Source organism: Poecilia mexicana, unplaced genomic scaffold (assembly GCF_051168715.1).
Source record: "Poecilia mexicana isolate PSO_F unplaced genomic scaffold, ASM5116871v1 scaffold_20, whole genome shotgun sequence".
NCBI classification, from domain to species: Eukaryota; Metazoa; Chordata; class Actinopteri; order Cyprinodontiformes; family Poeciliidae; genus Poecilia; species Poecilia mexicana.
The window spans coordinates 8,763,927-8,785,182 of NW_028263389.1; the positions used below are offsets into that span (position 1 = coordinate 8,763,927).

General features: G+C 39.7%; 2 protein-coding genes across 2 annotated transcripts; both read left to right on the top strand.

Annotated features, from left to right (window-relative positions):
* Positions 1–1,557: 1,557 nt before the first annotated feature.
* On the top strand, positions 1,558–15,980 carry tnfrsf11a (tumor necrosis factor receptor superfamily, member 11a, NFKB activator). The gene is made up of 10 exons (XM_014992916.2): positions 1,558–2,569; positions 7,083–7,158; positions 7,560–7,685; positions 7,789–7,944; positions 8,077–8,167; positions 8,574–8,650; positions 8,783–8,890; positions 9,066–9,115; positions 9,513–10,476; positions 13,246–15,980. Exons 1-10 carry the CDS (start codon positions 2,513–2,515, stop codon positions 13,515–13,517), a joined length of 1,977 nt encoding a protein of 658 aa, XP_014848402.2. The 5' UTR covers positions 1,558–2,512; the 3' UTR covers positions 13,518–15,980.
* Positions 15,981–16,114: 134 nt separating this feature from the next.
* Positions 16,115–21,242, top strand: LOC106921315 (retinol dehydrogenase 12). The gene is given in 8 exon segments (XM_088001636.1): positions 16,115–16,218; positions 16,221–16,407; positions 18,302–18,477; positions 18,766–18,921; positions 19,010–19,114; positions 19,236–19,445; positions 20,441–20,633; positions 20,881–21,242. Coding segments are annotated over 8 exon segments (1,149 nt in total). The 5' UTR covers positions 16,115–16,199; the 3' UTR covers positions 20,984–21,242.
* The last annotated feature ends 14 nt before the right edge of the window (positions 21,243–21,256 follow it).

Consider the following 21,256-nt stretch of genomic DNA (forward strand, 5'->3'; position numbering starts at 1 on the left):
TCCAGCTCTGGTTTCTGTGAGGTCATCGCTCCTCGAGGTCGTGTTGTGGCGTGATTTTTCACCTGCCGAAGTAACCTTTGTGAGTCATTCGGTGAGTGGGTCTGGGGATGACCCCTGTAGGCCTGTGGGTGGCGGTACCTACGCCGCAGTTTTGCATGTGTGCACCTTTTGTGTAAACCGTAAGGTCAACTTATTACCCAAAGGTTTTTTCACGCACTCGCAGACTCGTACATCTGAAACTGGCACTTGAGGTTTCTGTTTTATTATTCAATAAACTGGATTGTATTTTTACATTCAGGCAGATGGGAGTATGGAGTGGGTAAATAAATACGTATGTGAATTTAGCTCCTCTAAACCCAAATGATTTCATCCTGAATTAAAATAATTCATAGGATGGAAACCATCGGTTTTGGAGTTGATCAATACAGGAATACCCGTGGATGGTAAAAGCTTTACAAATCTGTTAAGTGATAAAGTTCTTAACTTTTAAAATTTCAGAAACTAATAATTGGAGGAAAAAAATGCTTACAGGCTACTACAGAAATGTATAGATTTAAGAGACAATAAAAGAATGTTTTATGTTGATGTCAGTCGAACTGTCTACTGAGGAGGCAACAATGACAGTCTGCTAAAATAAAGAAATTAGCAAAAAAGTTTGAAAATTTGTTAAGAAAGAAGAAAATATCATCACCACTTAGCGTCGATATGTATATTGTGTGTCTTATGGGAGGGGAAGTGCAGAGTGAAATGATTCTCTACAGTTTTCATAGAAAACTTGTGCTAAAAAAATGCACACGATTCTGTTGGGCGACTAAACAGATTCTGAGATAAGTGTAAGCTTCAATTGAAAACTAAAGAATAATGATGGACTTAAGGTTGTGCAGTTTGTCAAATATCTGGGCTTATTCAAATAATATTTCCCAAAAAAATCTTAACTGATTAAAAAACAACAACCAAAAAAAGGAGTTTCATTAGGGGTTGCATCAATAAATCAGCCCAGATTTCCTTAATTTTAAGAGATCTGTGATCGGTAGATAGCCACAGTCGACATTATCGATCTATCATATCTACCTCCTTAAAGGTCTAAACATCAACCACTGTCTTCTTTCGCTCTGCCACGAGAGGTTTGACTGACTCACACAACAGGTTATGTCTGAACATTTGTGGTTATCAATAGTCACCCCACTGTTACCAACTCATGAGTTGGTAATAGTGGGGTTACCAAGAAAGTCACTGCTATATTCAGGAATATTTCGGGCAAAAAAGTCGGTATCGGCTTAAATTTGAATGACCATTCCGGCCTTCTTAAAGATTAGTAATCGTTTATCTGCCAAAAAATACTACAAATGCTACATCTTTACTAAATATGGTTCAAAATCTCAAGATTCTGTTGCTAAACAGGGACAAATTTGACCCACTCTTAAATGATGAGATATGTTCTATTAACTTCCCCTAATTACTAGCAGTACTTTTCTTAATTTCACACAAGCTGTCTCTCCTGTATTGAATATAGTCTGTAAATTAAATGTGCACATTTTAAAACCACACAGCCCTGCATACATGTGCTGAAATTAATTACATTGAAAAGGCTTTACGTGTTTTTTTTTTTGTTTTTTTTTGTGAATAAACGAAAGCATTTCCTGTGTGGTATGAGCAATAACTTACCTGACCACGGATTCTAACCATGTAAAGTTTTTGCTGACCTGACTTCTAATTTAAGACGTCGATGCAAACAAGCCCTAAATTGCAACAAAATGTGCTGACATTCGTGCCACCGATTCGCGAACTTGGAAGGGAAGTCTTCAGTTTTTCTCTGGTTTAATCTGCAGTACGAGTTATGGGGGGCGGGAGGGGGGGGTAATAGCAATGTACAAAAAGCAGAGCGATCACAATTTGGCTTTGTGCTCTATTGAATGATCATTCACCAGTCAAAAGAATTCCTTGAACTCTTAATAATAATAATGAGAAGAAGAAGAAAAAAAATAAAATAAAACCCTAATTAGAATCTGAAATCTCAATGAAAGTCTCAACATGGCCACCCGTATCTGTATTTTCTTGCTTCGCCTCTGGCCTTTTTTTTTTTTTTTTTTTTTAAATACCTTGTTATAAACTAATAAAAACAAGGAACGCATCAAAATGTAATACAGCGACAAGGTGCGAGGGAAGTATTTTCTGCAATTTACGTGCATCGACAAGGTAGGAGGAGTTTCTTTCTTCTCCCCGTCCCTCGGCTCACTCAGCTTTTACAAGATCCCGCATGCAGACTCTCTCACACACATTGTGAATGGACGCACCGGGGGAAGATGAGAAGGCCTGTGGGAGCTGCCGTTGCTTAACGGGGAATGAAGAAGCAGGAATGCCCTGACAGTTTTCGGAGGAAATCCTTCCACTCTTTGGCTACGCACAGCAAGAAGAAGTGATTTGCAGTGAGGAAACTTTTTTTTGGGGGGGGGAAAGGGATCTGATTTCTGGACTTGGCGTTAAGACGCAGAAGCACCCATAACTCTGAAAAATGAGGTGGATCTTCCGAGGGTGGATAACGTGTGTGCTCGTCACCTTTTCCGCACAGGTAAAATACGTTTGTTTTGCTCTGAGTTTTGAGGCTGATTTGATTGGTATGCGTGCGTAATTGTCCAAATAGCCGCAGTTTTGGCGCACCATGGATTTGGGGTTTAACACGTTTTATTCCAGCACTGAAACTTCCCAAACATCATGAGATTCATTATGGTTTTGTTGTGTTCTAGAAACTTTATCGCAACACATTATTCACTTGAACGTAGCCCCACCTCGGACTCTGGTGGAGAAATATTGAAGTTGGTTTTTGCACACAAACACCTATTGTAAACTTTTGTACTCAGATCGTGTCCTGTTCTGACGACAAAAAATGGTTCTGGCAACATGTTGTCTATTCACCAGATAGATTATCAGGTACAGAATGCACTCCAGGGAAATATGTGTGTGTGTGTGTGTATATATATATATATATATATATATATATATATATATATATATATATATATATAACATTTCTGGGTTTCTGTCAGCCAAAGTAATACCGATGCTGTTTAATTCATTTTTCAGCACTTAAACCTTTTAAATTTTGTTTTCTTTCAAAAAAAATAAAAATAATAAATGACAAAATAATTTCAATGCTTAAGGAGAAGAGTAAACATGTTGTCCACTTTGTGCAGTTCAAGCAGCTAACAGTGTCCAGGTGTAGAGGTTTGTAAGATGTGGTTGTGGTGGTGGGACTGCTGGGCTCTATCCCTGCCTGTTACCGTAAAGGAGCTTGGAAATGCCTTGACTGGAACAGATGCTTTTCCGTTTTTTTCATATACTTCTGCTCCTAAAATGTGTTGAAAGTGAACAAGTCTGAGCTGGCACCAGCATCTTTCCCAAGCAGAGGGATTCATAACGCCAATGGCACAGGAGGAGAAAAAAACACAAGGTTTTCACAAGCTGTGAAATCACCAAACATCAAATGGATGCCTGGAAAAGGAGTCAGAACGGGGAAGGGTAAAAAATATTTTCCGGCAACGGTTTAAAAATGACACGGCAAACCTTTTGGCTCTTATTCTTGTTCTCACAGTGGTCTTGCCATTACTGGCTCACAACATCCCCCTAGAATTCCCCTCCACGTCGTCGTAGGTTTTCAACCACTTCTGCCCAGTTCATTCCAAATTCGTCTCAAACCGTCTGTAAGATATTGGGCAACGGGCAATGACTTCAAGATGTTCCGAGCTTCAGGATACAAAAACAGTAAATCATGGAAATTCTGCACATTGGTGGAATTGTTTAGTTGCTTGCCCACAAAAATTCTCTGTTTTTATCAAAAAAAAAAAAACCCTCCATTGGTACCGGCGATAATGTTCCGAGTTTCTCCTTCAGTCAAACAGCAGCAAAGTGTCACTCCTGCCCTGCTGACTGATTCCATTTCGTTTCCCCCCACCGGTTTTTAGCTACTATGGAATCTCCAGACAGTCCCATCTGTTCCTTCACCCACACATGACTCGTGTCACACCTGAGCCCCATCTTAAGCAATCAGTGAGTTGCATCAGACCTGCACATCCTAACTTGATTTGATGGAAAGGACCTAAAGCGTAGGGGTAGGCGCGTTGTTTTCTTGCATTCAGCTGCACAACATGAAGCAATGCATGCATTGACAATAGAAGCTTTTGTTAAAAAAAAAAAAAAAAAAAAAGGAGGAAATTTTAGATGTTTTTGGCAAGCCTATAATAAAATCTTGTCAGTTTCAGCAGAAAGGCATTTGGAAAGACTAGAGTCTTAGAAACTTGTCAGTTTTGGGGTCTTTTGCTTGACCTCACATGAATTGTATGACTTGTAGCACTCACAGGTTATTATTTATTTTAACATTTCTATTTTTCCCTCACCTGATCAAAGGTTGTTTTCTCAGAAAATCACCTCCTGCTCTTGTTTATTAACCCCTGTAGAAAGTTTTGATTTTCCTGTATCATCTACTTTAGCCTGTGATTGTTTTTTAGTAACTTTAAAAGCAGTTTAATCCCAGATGGAATCACTACCCACAGATTCAGTTGTTGCGCAATATTGCTTTTACGGCACATTATCAGTAAACAGTAACACCCCCCCCCCAGAGCCCTAAAAGACACACCATGCATCTCTTGGCTCTGTGCCTAGTAGCTGCTGTGACCGTTATGCAAATTCTCCCGACCTCTGGAGGCAAATGGCTCGCAGCCCGACTCGTAACTGTGTTTGACGGGATTACACGAGCAGTAAAAGATGTTTTGAACGATAAGCAAACTAGGTAGGAAAAAGTTGATGGAAATGGGGGTTTTACTGAACGTGACGGTGGAGAGGGATCTCTGAATGCCTCTTTGTCCTCCCCCCTCCCTGCTTCATTTAGGAGTGTCTGATTTTAATCCTTCTCATTTGACTGTTTCCCCCTTTCCACTCTTCCCATATTTTGTTTTTCCAAAAAAAAAAAAAAAAAAAACATGCATTTGTAATGATAGATTTGAGGACATACGGCAAATAAAGTTAGGTTTGTGGTCAGAGATTCCATTTTCACCATTATGACAACCTATAATCTTATAGGGTGGGTCAGCTGTTTTTCTTTTACATTTATATTTAGTTAGTCAAAACACATTGCCACATATAGCCAAGATCCGCTATTTACATATCGGACTAACGAAAACACAGTTCTGGACACCTCACTTCCTGTGGATTCTGAACGAGATGTAGAGACTGAAACTGGATGGATGGATGGATGGATGGATGGATGGATGGATGGATGGATGGATGGATGGATGGATGGATGGATGGATGGATGGATGGATGGATGGATGGATGGATGGATGGATGGATGGATGGATGGATGGAAATAACAATTCAGTTTACTGCAGCACATGGTCTTTATTAGCTCTGTGGTGCGAGCTATGAGTGCTGTGCATCATTATCCCTTTGGTTAGAATATAAAACAAAGGTTGGCCGCTGTGTGCGTCTGAGAGGAGGTCGTTAAATGTGAGCCAGTGTTCTTGTTGAGCCGCCGTCGCCCGAGGCTGCACAGACAGACGTGGAGACTAAACACTGTTTAGCATAGAGGTGTGGTGAGAAAAACTGATGGAAGATGTAAAAAGTTTTAGTAAAACAAAATGTCACACTGCTGTTGCGACTTTTACTTGATGAAAGTGTCTGATGATTGAATGTGCTCTGATGCAGGGGAACTTAAACAGGTTTTAAGGCATTTTTAAACTTTCGCCGAGTTAATGCATTCATTTGTAATGCAGCCCATGTGCAACGGAAATGTTTAGTATTTTCCTCACCCAGATTTCTTCTCTTTTTTTTCTTTCTTCTCACACCTAAATTTTGTTTTTACGTAAAAAAAAAAAAAAAAAAGTCAAATCTGGCTTAAACGCACCATTTTAGATCAAAAATAGTAATTTTACCAGTCAAACCTGGTGGTTGTGGTGTGACAGTCTAGGACCTCCTGGATATCTTGGAATAACAAAAATTCAAAAGAAAAAAAAAAAAAAAAAAAAAGTGTCTTAAAGTGGCCTAGTCAAAGTCTGGACACACATTTGATAGAGATGCCGTGACCTTAAAAAGGTCAAACACTATTACTGCAGCCAGATTTGGCGCTATCAGACATGAATGCAATCATCATTTGAAAACTACTTTTTTTATTCGCTTAAGCTGATTTTTGTCAGATATTAAAATTAGTTTGAACACCTGGAACATTTCAGTCAGACAAAACAAAAAACCCCAGAAGAAATCTCCAAGAAAAAAAATAACATCAAACATGTGAGGTGTACCAAGCACAATCAATATAAATAATAGTAAAGAAAACCAAAGATTCAGTTACGTTACTACCCGACTTTTATACGTAAATTAGTTAATGATGTTGTAAAAACTACTATTATTCATCAAAATGTAACGGCTTCAATGGATAATATGTAATTCTTAATTTCCTTAATGTTACCTGAGTGGTGAACTGAAGCTCTGTACAGCCGCAGCCTTTATTTACAGTGCAAGCCACAGCATAAACAACTGCATATTTTCACGGGAAACTTAAACTGAAAACGGCATAACGAGAACCTGAAGACGGCTGGTCACAGTTCAAAGTGCAGTCAGTCCCCTAGCTTATATTTTTCTACCTTTATATATAGAGTTTGTGGCTTTGGCATCACCTCTGTCATAACAGCCAGATTCTCTAATTCAGCAGTGCGGCGAGGAGTTCACAAGCCGCAGGTTTGGAGAGATGCGAGGGTGTGTGCAGCATGTGTGTCAGCCTAAGCGGTGTACTTTTGCAGCATTTTGCAAGAGTTTGAGCACCGTCTAATTAGAGCCTCATTTGCTTGTTTAAAGGTTAAATGCAGCTCTGGTAAGGTTTTCTGAGAGGGTGTAAAAATTCCTGAGCATGTCTTGGAAATAGCTCAGCAATCCTCATAGATTTTTTTCTTCTTCTTCTTCTTCTTTTTTTTGACATTTAAGAGGTGGTTGGAATATTGGAAAAAGATCTCAAAATTTATAAACCAGTCATATAGATTTGTAAGCCTCATCCGTCCTGTACAAATGCAGTAAAAATAATATCATTTTTCTTTCAGGATGCAATCTCCAAATCGGCCCGGTGCAAAGAAACTTACTACCTGAACGGCTCCATGTGTTGCAAGTGTCCGCCAGGTAACAAGAAGTTCATCTGTGCACACATGGTGATAAGGCACCTAAAAGCGGAGGGTGGCGTTCATACGGTTTTCTCAATGGAATCAGCAGGAAGCAAAGTTCTTTTTTATTTATTTATTTTTTTTTTACTTGCAAAGTCATTTCAAAAGAGGAAGGATGTTTAAAAGCGCAACATTGGGCTGAAAATAGCTTCGACAAATGTTCTCAACAAGCAGTCACACACATGCTATAGTTGGATTTTAATGCTAAAAGTGGCAACTACAAAAAAGAAAAAGAGGGAAGAAGTTCTAAATTTCGCACATACCCAAGTTATTTTCCTCTTGCAGCTTCTGGGTGCCTACTGTAATCATGTATGTGTAGTTTTCATCTTGTCTGTGTCCCTCTGGCTGCCTTTTCTCTAGGTCAGCGTGTGTTTTCTCACTGCAATAAATCCCAAGACACCATATGCATAGACTGCAATCGAGATACCTATCAGCCTGACTGGACGGCAGACACGAAATGTATCAAAAAGAAGTTCTGTGATGAGGGTCAGCGTCTGCGGCTTTTCACAAAAAAAAAAATAAAAAATGACAAGATCCTGAAGAAAGTGTCTGCATCTTTACTAACCTGCTCACTTCTTTTGGCCTGCAGGTAAGGGATTTATGAAAAGAAATGCTCATAGTGAAGACTTGAAGAGAGAAGAACAGTGTCAATGCAAGCCTGGTTTCTGGTGTTTGCCTATGTTCTGCGAATACTGCGAGAAGATACCCACCTGTCAGCCTGGTTTCGGACTGGAGGAAGAAGCTGGTGAGACGGTTTAACAGAAAACACATCCAAGCATGTCGAGCTATTAACGGATGGCTGTGCATCACTGATGTATTGCAATAATGAATGTGTGTGTAAGTTTTTTTGTTTTTGTTTTGTTTTTTTCTTCACCAGGGTCAAAAAATGGAAAGAAAATCTGTGTTCCGTGTAAGACTGGCTTCTACTCTGCTAAGGAGAATCAGGAACAATGCAAAGAGTGGACCAAGTAAGGAATTCCCTGGAATACCGTGGCATTCTGTGGACAATAAATGCACTGGAGCAGCTCTCTGTACCATTGGCTATTAGAGTCATCAACTTCTGTCCAGATCTGAGTTCCTTCTTGTAATTTCACCTTCTCTATGTAGCCAATTGCCCCAGATCCAACCTTGAAATCTTTTTTTCACATCTTGTTGCATATCTAATGGTAAAAACATCCAATAATATTCCTTTAGATTTATATCTACGTAAAAATGTGCTCAAGGTGACTTTTACGTGTATTTCTGCGAGTTTTTTTCAAACATATTCTGCATATTTTAACCTAATATTCTAAAGTTTGGCAAGTATGCATTTAGCTAAAATTTTATTTTATTTATTTATTTATTTATTTATTTACTTTTGCCTTATTTTCCCAGCTGTAAGGCTCAGGGCAAGAGCGAGAAGCATCCAGGCAGCGCTCAGGCCGATGCAGAGTGTGGACCACTTGTCGTTGGTAAGACATTTCTGTCACTTTTAAAGTTTCAATTCTCAAAGGATTTTGAAGCCAAAATGTTTTGGGCATTTTATGTGTACTAAGGAACAAGACGCAGACCACCAAAGCAAACTCATCTATCTGTTGTTGCAGGTTCAGCACCTTCCTGGTTTATAGTTTCATTGCTGTCAGTGATTACTGTTCTGTGTCTCCTCATTCTGCTGCTTTTCTGCTACAAGGACAAACTCAAGTTACTTTCTGGTAAGTTAAAATGCATTTGTAAATTCCTTGACCGTGTCTTCTTGACTTGTGCTTTAAAAATCCTTTTCTCGGTGTTGACCATGTTCACTCAGAGTTTACGCGTGACAAAAACAAAAGCACGTTTCTGCTCAGCAGTTCAATATGTAACACTGTATGTTGTGTTATATATTTTTAGTTAATCTCCGATCTTGTGTCCAGAATCTGAAGAGGAGCAGGATACAACAGGTAACTAGTAGTTAATATTTAATTTAATTTTTTTTTTTTTTTTTCTCACACACTTCTGGATATTTATGTGCTGGACATAATTCTAAGGTGAAAGGAAATTATACGCGCTCTTCAGATTCTCAATAGAATTCATGCCCATGCTTTGACTAGGCCATTTTAACACACGAATAGATTTCCACCACACGTGCCGAGTACAAATGCTTGAAACGCTGATGTAGGATTTTCCCACCAAACTGCAATTCAGGGCTACTTTACATTGTTTGCTTACTTACAACCTCAATAAAATACATTGAAAATACTTCGAGCATGAAAAAGAAACAGTTTTGACATGCACCACTTTTTTCTGAAGAAATAAACTTGATTTCAGTTTCATCTTTCACTGTTTGTTTTATTCTAGGAGACTTTGGCCCCTCTTTACCGCAGTGGAGCTGAAGGAGGAGGAATACCAGAAGTCGCTGGCTCCAAATGTACGCCGTGTGAGATGACCAAACTCATCTGCCAAGCTTCTCACAGTCCTGAGTTTGACCCCCCGTCCACCTTCCCGGCGTCTGTTCCCTGCGTCAGGATCACTCTGCCCTTCACAGAGGGAATGGCCGAAAAGGAAGGGGCTAGGGATAAGATGGTGACCGAGACCGAGAGCCAAGGATCCGGAGAACCAGAGGAACTGTCAGAGGAGGAGGTTGTTAATGCGTCTCCGCTTTTGGCAGGTTCCTGCGTGTGCGTCAGTCTTGTTCGCGAGCCACTCGAAGTGGGAGAGAACGAAGACTGTAGCCAGGCGGTTATTCCGGGGACATCGGGAACGTGCTCGTGCGGGGGCCTCGAAGGTAAAAGGGACGGAGAGGAAAACAGAAAAGAGGATAAAAGGAACAATCGAATACCAGAGGAAAAGGTCGATCAGGAAAAGACTGGCTCGTCCATGAGTGAGATGTGTGTTAGATCACTTGTCTCAGTTTGTCCTCCCCTCATCCACTCCTCCTCCTCCTCTCCGGCTCCTCCATCCAATCCCCTTCCTGAACTCTGCCTGCCGTTGTCCCAGGCTCTGGCGACGCCGCAGCTCCGGTCCACCCTGTCTGACAAGTCCCTGATAAAACAGGACGAATTATATAGACTGGCAAGCACAGAATCTGACTCAACGAGAAACAATGCAGCCTCCGCCATGACCCTGGTCAGCGCCGTGATGATGTCCACATCTGCTGGAGAACTGTACCTGGACAAGCCCCAAGAGGCCCCCAGACCGGAGCCGGGGCAGGGAGGCTCCTGCGGGCCCAGCAGGGAGAACAAGACCTCTTTGGAGGAGTCGGAACTGGAGTCCTCGCCTGAGAGTCTCCACAGTGAGCTGGCTGAGCCAACTCCTACCTCAGGTACGAAATACATACGCCAGGGTGTAAGTTAAGAATGATTATGAGACATATCATTGTGTGATGCATTTAATTGCACCTGTGCAATGTGAGGACCATATTCGATTGTGATGTTCTTTTATGAAAATAGCTGTTATGATATTGATCTTGATTAGCTCACTTTTGTTTCCTGACACTTTTTTCTTCACCATTCTCCACTGCCCTCACCTGGTCTGTGAAAACTTCAATATTGAAATTTGCAGCCGTTGAGTATATACCACAGGTGTGCTCATTTAAATTTAAAATCTCTCCATTGGCAAAATATAATATACTGTTCACATGTAGCATTAGCCTAATGGTTTTTCTTTCGGGGGTTTTTTTTATGCAGTCGTCTTTGTAATGTGGACAAAACTACATATATTGTCAGAAAAAAAAAAATCTCTTTATAGTTTCTGTTGGGTCTCAAAAACTCTTAAACCTCTTAAACGGTAACACATTTTGCTGGGAGATAAATTGTCCCAGGAGTTATTGTGGTAAATGATAATATTGGTGTTTGTAGACCAATTTTTTTGGCGATAACATAACAATGCAAGAGCACGTTCTCACAGATCAATAAACTTTAAATTCTAGTAAACATTTAACACTGAAAAAATAAACAACACACCAGAAAGTTGCTGATAGGAGTTTCTTGGGGGGATGGAAATAAAACAAATCTTGCTTATAAGTTGTTTTTTATGTCAATGTCTCTTTATAACTTTTTTTTGTTTGTTTTTTTTGGCATGACAGCAGAGCATTTCACCAGCCAGCTTGAAGCCACCTACAGATAACTCTTACTGCAATACAGTAAAGACATAGAAAAAAGGAAAAAAAAAAACACAAAGAGGATGAAGTTCCTGAATTTAAATCAAGATAATCTTGGAAAAAGTTGTTCAAAAGTCTTTAATGCAACTTTCTAAAACTTGCACTCTCGTTAGAGGTATGTGCTGCTAATACAGAGGGAAACATTAATATCCAGATAGTAAATCAGTAACTGTCTGATAAGTACACTCCTCAGGTCAGACTGGCGCGTTGTTAGTTGAGCCTTGAGTGAAGCGGTTTGGTGTCGGAATAGCAATCAGACCTCTGACTGTTTCCAAGAAGCATGTTTTATTAAAGCCGGTTCTGATATTTGGGCTCTGATTTGTGGGGAAGGAGGAGGACGGACCACACAAGGAGCGGGAAAAAGATATGTGAGTGTGTGTGTGCGTGTGTGTGTGTGTGTTTGATGCGTTTGAGAACCACCAGAACCACACTGGACCAAACACCGCTCGGTCTGTCTATGTGTGTGTTTCTGTGTGCATCTACAGCACAAAAGCTCCTGTTTACCCAGAGTTCCATAGGGTTGCGCAAAGTGACCACAGCTTTAATTGAAGCAAGATGTGCACAGCTTGAGTAATACGTTTATAACCTTACCCTCCCAACACACAAACATCATCCCTTTTTTTTTTTTTCTTTTTTTTTTTTTTTGACTCTCACTGGTGACTCGGTGTTTTAATTACATGCCCACTGACCAACATGAGTTCCCATCATGCTGTAATGACAGCTGATTGGATACCACTTCCCGTGCGTGCTGTTTACAGGTTAAGGAGAAGGCCGCGGTTTTACCTGGGCACCTAAAATATCTTTTAACCAAACAATAAACAAAAAGATGTTGTTCAGAGTTTCCTCTCTAGTGTTTTTCTGCAGCTTAAAGTCACTCTTGAGATAAAATAGAGCTGCTCCACTTGTTCACGATCTATAATATAAAATAATAATAAATAAAAAATCAAGCAGATTTAGGAAAGTATAAATCACATAAATCACAAGAAGCCTCTGAGATTCCACTGAGCTTTGTTTTGAAAGCTGTGGTTGAATGACACATTTTTCTCAGACTGGCATTCCGGGAAAGGACTCTGAGACAGGGAACACAGAGGCACTCTCTCTAAATGAGGGACTGACAGTGTTTGTCTTCTAAACTTTTACATGTCTAGGTGTTCTGTTAAGTTTGCCCTAGGAGGCTAAAAACACACTACCTAGAGTGATTTTCCCGATATTTGCTCTGATTCTCTGTGTGTGTGTGTGTGTGTGTGCGTGTGTGTGTGTGTGTGTGTGTCTAGATCGGAACAGATGAGACGCGACTTGTGAGTCACGGTGGGTCGGCTGGAAAGTCAGACAGGAGGCGGGATAAAATAGGAAACAGGGGATCAATGTGATGAAATGTGACTTAAGCAACAAAAATGCCGAATTATCTGCTAACTTACATAATAGGCTTATGGAAAAATATGCACCAGGTTGAACGATTGATTGTTACACTCGGAGCAGAACTCCTGTCGTTGAATTAAACATAAACTGGCCTAAATGGCAACAATGTTTTGCCTTCTTACTAACTCCCTAAACTTCCCTGACATTCCTGATGTTCATGTCTGGATTTTCTTAAAGTCTTAAACTTTCTGTAGACTTTAAATTAGCTGGAAGGAAATGACACAGCAGCCAATGGCCTCTTTGTGGCCATCTTGCATTGTCATTGAGCCCACTCTGCCACTGGGCTAAGGTCTTAGTCACATAGGATTAGCCAACATATGGCTCATTTCTTCACTTTGCTTCAAAATCTATTGCTTTGTGTCATGGAGGAAGTTCAAAATCTTACATAACACCACAAAATGTCTGTTTTTTTTTTTCTTCCTTTTTCTTTTTCTTTTCTTCCAGCGCTTGACATGAAAATTGTTTTCCAATTTGTCGTAAACCCAACCATTTCCTCTGCTCCTCACTGTTCAGGTCTTGTTTCTGGCAGCCACAACACCACCTTCATCTCCAGCGGTCAGGTGATGAACGTCACCGGTGACGTCATCGTCGTCTACGTCAGCCAGACGTCTCAGAGCAGCGACGAGGGCGGGCCGGACGGTGCCTTCGGGAGCCCCGTGCAGGAAGAAGCCAACGAGACGGCCCCGTTTTTCCAGAGCTGCCTTAGGTCCCCGGGGGACTCCATTTCCCATAGCACCTTGCGAGAACAGACTCTGCCAGTGCAAGAGATGATACTGGGAAAGTGAAGGGCGACGAGCAGCGGGTCCGAAGAGCGATCATCTCTGCAAGCTTAAAGTCTGTCGCAATCATGTAATGGGATCATTGTTAAAATAACACCAAAGAAAGACAACGTTTGGTTTTCTTAAGTTTTACATACATTTCATCTCGTATTGTTTCCAGACTTTCATAGTTGGAAACAATTTTCTATCCAGACAGTGATGTGTAATTTTCTAGGGAACTGAGTTCATGCTGGGGAAAAAAAAAAAAAAAAAAAAAAAAAGGTTTTTTGTTGCATGGAAATTTCAGCTGGATCTTGACACTAATAGTTAATACATATCTAATTTCTCACTTTTCATCCTCCATACTTATGTCTCCAAACTCTTCTCTAAGTTTGACATCTGGATGATTTAAGAGCTTCCTCACGTAACAAAACATCCACCATGTGGAAATTATTTTCAATGTTTTTCTTTTTTTTTTTTTTTTATAAATATATGATTGAAACTGTACTCTGTTAGCCACACTCAGACCTGGCAGAACACAGAGTCTGTACAAAGAAGAAGAAGAAGATGATGATGATGATGATGATGAATTTTAAGCATTTCACTGAGTGAAGCTCGCTGAAGCCTATTTTTTGCATTATGAAAGCGCATCAAGTTCTGATCTGACAAATGTTTAATCTGTACAGAGATTTTGTTGTCTTCTTATTGCACCCGACGTGCAATTCGTGTCTACGAGAAAAATGCTATGCATTTGATAAGCTATTTTATTGCTGGATTGTTTTATTTTGCAAATTTTAATGAAGAAAATCAAAATGTTTCAAGATTGTTTTTTTTTAAAGGTAAATTCTTAATGCTCTTTGTCCAAAATTTCAGAAGTGATAGATGATTGTATATATTCTAAAGAAGCATTATCTATTTGTGAAAGAAGTACGAGTTTTCCTATGTTTGGTTTTCGGTGAGGAGGATGTGTTTGATCATGTGGCGCAACTGAGAGCAACTGAGGCAAAATGCATCATAAACTTAAAGTTTAGTGGGCCTCTGAAAAAGGTTTGTTCTTGATCCTTTTACTTTCTAAATATCGTTTTGGCTCCTATTATAATGCAGTTCTCGTCAAACATGTTTTTTTTACTTAAAGAATATGTGAAGCATCTATAAAATTTGTCAATATTTAATATGGCGCTTCACTGTTAAGCCTTACGCTTTCATCATTTAACACTTACACCAGTTGGGAATTACAATATTTCAGTTATTTTTACTTTCTTTTTATTTTTTATTTTTCATTTTTGTGTGCCATATGGGTGATTAATTAACGTGGGAATCATAATGTTTGTGTTTACAAAAGCTCTTTTGGGTTATTTACCTGGGTCCATAACTGTTTCAGGCCCCTTCAGGACCAAATGTGGCAAAGTCAGTGCTGAAATATTTTTATTTTATTGCCACAGTCATTGTTTCTCTTTCTTTTTTTTTTCAAATATACATTTAGTTGAGCCCAGCATTATTTATACCCCTGACAGATTAATCCTTAAAGTAATGTTTTAATTTTACCTACATGTTTCTTCTGACATGTCATTTTTACGTTTTGGGTTCCCCAGCCAGAGTTGACTTCAATCTGATGCAAAAATATGTGGATGGAGTTAAAAACTAGAATGATTGAAACGAGGCCTTTCTCAAAGACTTGAGCTCATAATTGATGGAAATTCAACAAAATCCCAGTAGAAACGTACAAAACGTACACTTCTGTAATATTAATTGTTAAACAAGGAGAGAAATAATTTTTGACCTGCAAAATTAAAATGTAAACATATGCTGATAGATTTTTTTTCTCTCCTAAACTTAACTTCTGAGTGATGCCTGTTTCATTTCCAATCAGAAACAAAGTTCTTGGTTGAATGAAAATAATTAAAAATCTAAATCTGTTAGGGTATCAATACATTTGTGCTTACGGCTTTCAGTAGAAGCTAAGCCCTTAATTCGGCTGTGAAAGCAGCTTCTGATTATTTTGCCATGTCACATACTATCACATCACATTCATACAAAAGGTGAAATTGGGAAAATTTACTCACATTTTCACTTTCTTGTGTAAAAAAAAAAAAAAAAAAAGTCCAGCTAAAACAATGACCTTGAAGACTGCTTCACTTTCAAAACTGTCAAAAAAAAAATTGCATGTAAACTGGGATCTTTTCACCTGCCAACAGAAACGCCAGCTACTATTTTTTCCCGTGCACTCTAAAACAACCGAGTGGGATGTGCAAAGCGTGTCGACGTTTGGCCCTGAAAGAGCCCGTGTCTTCTGGGAAGGACTGAAGGAAAACCTTTGAAGAAAACAAAACTAAGCTTTGCTATTGTCTTGCTGGGTTCACTGCACTGATCAATCACAACCTCTCCATGTGTACGCAGCTTTTAACAAATCATGTACATATCAATCAACTTTTATGCAATGGATAAATGAAAGACTATTTTGATTAAGATTAAATATGTTTCGAAATTAAAGTCTGAGTCTTTTTTTTTTTTTCATAGATGGCAGCCATCCGGCATTCTGTGGTCGCTCTCTGTCAACTTTCCTATTTTGGGATGGACAAATTACAATGAAAGAGTCCTCCTCCCGATGATCTATAATCGCTATGAAGCAAGGCTAATTATATATGTGGCAAGGTCCCTTTGTGTTTGTCCCAGCGCTGACAGACAGACAGCCTTTCATCAAGCCAGGGGATGGCGAGCAGCTGTGAGGAGAAACTGCTCGAGCAGTCAGACCAGCTAGCGTCAAAGGGAGACCACATGAGAGGAGCTGGCAGAGCTCAGTTAGGCCTGGTTTGGGTCAGCAGGGGTATGTTTATATATGCGTGTGTGTTTGTGTGCGAGTGAGTGCGGATCTCTGCTTATTTATATGGTTTCTGGAGAAAACAGGAAGTTATGACTAGCTTTCACATAGTTTACATGAGACATGGTTGGCCAGGCGGCACAGAGCTCGTCTTTACAGTTAAAACAAGTTTTTTTTTTTTTTTTCAGCTTTAAGTGAGTGAGATGTGACTGCACATTTATATGTGTATGTGTTAAATGTAGCAAGTTGCTTACGTGTACCCCCTAGTGGTGATTTTATGTAAGGACAGAGAAATTTCCAGGGGTAAACAGTTGTAGGGCACAAACACGTGTTTGTAATTTATTTCAGAAGCAGATTTAGAAAAACAAAACAAAACAAAAAAAGATATCCTCCTAAACTGTTGAGTAAAGCACATCAGTACTCATATTCATGTATACAAATATAAGCCAAAGCCTTCCTGCCAATTACATGAATGCAGAATTTGTAGCGTGCACAATTTTACAGCCTGCAAGCTCCACAACTTTATCTCTGGTGTGTCCTTCGGTTTTCATGATGGTCACGTATTAGGAGCTCGTTTTAAACCAAGCATTCCTTATTACTGATGAAAAAGTGCTAGTTCCATTGGCAGATGTTTTCATTTATAACAAGACATTTTAATAAGTAATGTAATAAGTGAAATAACCTACCACTGGAACAATTACTTTTCATCCATATTAAGAGAGTATTGAATTAAAACAAGCTCATTTTATACAGAGATTAAACTGGACTCTACGTTCTTATAATGTACAGTTAGGCTACTTTTGAAGGCAATCAGCATTTGAGGAATCAGAATAAAGCTGGAAAAAAATGCACACCACACTTTTTAGTTTTTTGTTGGTAAAATTGCATCATTTTTCGTACAACTTATAAAATTGTGCAATTATTTATCTTTTTTTAAAATAATATCTCATGAAAATTCATCAAAGATTGTGACAAAATGCGAAAATCGTCAAGTGATACACTTGCAGCACCACTTTGGACTTTCACTAAGCACTTCCTTCTCATATTTTAAAGACATTGAGGAGTACACCTAAGTGGGAGAATCCCACTTTTGGCTAATGTTCTGCATTTGGAACGTAATGTTACACTTCTCAGGACTGAATGAGACGTCGGTGTCGGCCTAATCGGCAGGTGGGATCAGAGCCTACCTACCATATTCAATACAGGTGATAGATTCCGAGCTGTGGAAAGCACCAGAAAGTCCACTCTAATAAAAGACTAAAATTTCAGTGGTCTCACCTGTGAAAACAAGTTTTGAATTTCACTTGCTGCCTTGCAGAAGTCCTTGACAGCGAAGGCTTTTGTAGTCTCTGGTTGCTACTTGAATTTTTGTCAAGTGTCAAGACATATACGTTTTTGATGGACATCAAAAACGTATAATGAATTTGAAAACATTATCTGTACTGATTTTGACTCTGTAAAAGTTATTCTCAAACATTGCAAAACACCTGAAATATAGATAATGTAGCTATTATGTAGATATATTGATAATATAGCTCTGTATTGTCTGTCGATATCAGATGACAGACAAGCGTCTGTCATCTGATAGCTGGTTTAATAATTGGTTAATTTGGCATAGCATAAAAGCTAAAGATTATATCTCTGAACTACTGTACAATATCACTTGTCATGTGGCTGCTCATCAGAATCCGAATTATAGATTCAGCCTTATTTCATTAGTTACACTGACTCAACCCAAACAGAAGGACATTTATACTAAAAAAGTAACTTCCCAGTAAGGCTGTAAACCCGTGAGGGGCAACATATTTCCCTTTTCTCCAGTCTCTGTCTTTCTTTCTGTCAGATCACTGGACCTGAGCCCTGAAACAAACCTCTATAGACGATACTCCCACTCGGATTTTTAAGAGTTATCTTGCCTGTTTTCTTCCCAAGCCTACAAAAAGATGCAAACTATCAGGTAAGAAATCTCTTGAGCACGTAATCAGCGGAAAAGTTCAACAAACCAGAGGGTAAATTTTGAAGGATTTTTTCAATGTGACTTCTTATTCCTCAGGTCTTTGTTCAATCCCAAGTGGTCGTCAGATGTTCGTCTTGAGGGGAAGACGGCCATAGTAACAGGGGCAAACACCGGAATAGGCAAAGAAACAGCCAAAGACCTAGCTGCTAGAGGCAAGCAGGCACACTCAGATGTTTTCAAATTTAAAAAAAAAATTACTTTCTTTCATTTGTTATTCAGATTATCCAGTGTGGAAAGTGTTTAAGTTGTAAAAAAAAAAAAAAAAAGTATATCAAATTGACTTAAATCAGATTTTAAGCCAATTTAATACTAGGAACATTGACTACAAATTGTTAATTTTTATGACAACCAAAAACAAAACCACGATGTTGCTCAAATACGCACCTGCATGTACAGGCAAAAACCCATCACCGTTCAGAGGAATTAATCTGTCTTTGTAGGTGCTAGAGTGATTTTGGCGTGCCGAGACACAGCGAAAGGAGAGCAGGCGGCATCTGACATCATGAGGGAAGTGAACAGAGCTAAAGTGTCCGTAAGGCAGCTGGATCTGGCTGACACCAAGTCCGTATGCCTGTTTGCCGAGAATATCTACAACAGTGGGTGAAACAAGGACACAATGCATACAGGACAGAATAAGAAATGATTTCAAAAATCAGAGGGATACGACACTATTCTGTTTTTCAGCTGAGAAGACCCTGGACTACCTTGTCAACAATGCAGGTGTTGCTATCTGTCCGTATGCAAGGACGATGGATGGGTATGAGATGCAGTTTGGAGTCAATCACTTAGGTAAGGGATAAAGGTGTTAGAAAGTCTGAGATGCTTTTATCTCTCTTTTAAGAAATGAATGAACCAGTTCTTTCTCTCTCTCTCAGTTCTGTAACACATCGCTCCGTTTCTGCTTCCTCAGGTCATTTCTTCCTGACTTTCCTGCTGCTGGACCTGCTGAAGCACTCTGCCCCGTCCCGGGTCATCAACGTGTCGTCCGCAGTTCACGCCATGGGCAAGATCCAGTTTGATGATCTGAATGGGGATAAAGATTACCATCCCGTCAGAGCCTATGCTCAGAGCAAGCTGGCTAACGTGCTGTTTACCAGGGAGCTTGCCAAAAGGACTGAGGGTAGGGTGTGTTGGTGTTTTTTTGTGTCTGCATGTGTTTGTGTGTGTCAGGCGGAGGCCTTAAGACTGACTGCCTGTCTTTGACTATATGAGTGTTCCTCCTTGTGTACGGAAAAATAAAAGGTCCACATCTGCTGCCAGCGTGAGAGTCTCATGCCTCAGCCACAACTGCTCGAAGCAAGGAAATGAGCAAGCAGAAGCATTTTTAGTGAAAAAAATAAAGTTTTCCACAAGTCACACCTACTTATCTCAATGTTTCCAAACATATAAAGTAAAAGCGTTAGTCATTTTGTAGCAGATTTTGCTTTGTTGTTTAAAGGGGCAGCATTGTGTATTTTCCGGGCACATAGTGCCATTTTCTAACATAATCAAGTAACTATGTTAACATCAGTTGATCTAAAAATTCCATGTATGTCAAATATGACTTAAAACAAATTTGACTTCATAATTTAGTGCCTTGAAAAAATAATCCTCTGCGTCCCTTTAAGAAACTCCTGCTCTTTCTGACACTGCACCGTCCGTCAGGAACATCGCTCCTCCATTAACTCTTTACCAACGTTTTTAGCAGCGCTGCACAGAGAAGTACCTTGTATAATGAGCTCAGCATATGCACAGATCCAGCAGGTGTTTGCTAATTACTGTTGGCTATTCTGAAGGAGCTGAGTGGGGGAGTTGCAGGGGAGAGGAGCTCTGTGAGGTAGAAGCTCAGAGGCTTGCAAACTTCAGCTTCTATGAGGAGCGTCGTCCTTAGTCCCCCCAGGCGTTTTGCACAGTTGAATGGTTGCCACGGGAGATTAAAGGATTTCTCAAACCTGCATGACAGAATCAAGGCAACAAGTCAGGGAACAACATTATAACATGATGTAAAACTCAAAAAAGATGATTTTACACAATACTGCCCCTTTAAATAATATTAGCCACATAAAGCTTACCAACACATTTCAAACTTTAATGAAGGGTGGAAAAATCTACTTCTCCCTTTTCCCCCCTCTCTAGCTCTTGGTGTGATGGCTTTCTCTGTGGACCCTGGCATGGTAAACACCGAAATTACAAGGCACATCAGGCGCCCTCTTGTGGACATAGCTAAGATCTTCAGTTTCTTGATCCGAACCCCAGCAGAGGGAGCGTCCACCTCTATCTACTGCATCGTTACTCCAGAGAATGAGCTGCTCACCGGTGGATTCTACAGGTCAGTGGGGGGAAATTAAATAATGCCGAGTTTTATATAATATAATAAAACTAAGGAAGCCAATTTTTTTTTTTTATGGTAAAGCAGGATTGTGTGAGATGAAGTGGATAAAACCACAAACATTTTTTATAAAAGACCAAGTAAAAAGACAAACATACAAAAAAAAAAGAAAGAAAAAAAAAAGACCTACCAAAATTAATAATTCACCTTTTAAAAAATCTTTACCTCAATCTTCCTGTTTTTCCAGGAACTGTGCCAGAGCAGACAGCTGCAGGGCAGGAGAAGATGATGGCACCGCTCTGAAGCTGTGGGCCATGAGCTGCCACCTGCTGGGCATCCGCTGGAGATAAACAAATCTGACTGCACTGTGCAGCAACATTAATATGCACTTCAGAAATACCCTTTTCATCTTGTGAACAAAATGTTAAAATCCATTGAGCATCAACCATGTCCCTGACATGTTATAAGACAACTTGGCCTACAATGAAATCACTGTTTAAGTTTGAGTCTTTAAATCACATCACTTATAAAAGATACACGATTAGATTAAATGCGAGCTTAGTGAAGGGCGTAACGGCCAGAAGATGGGTAAAATAAAAACTACTATACTTGTGCGCTTGTGT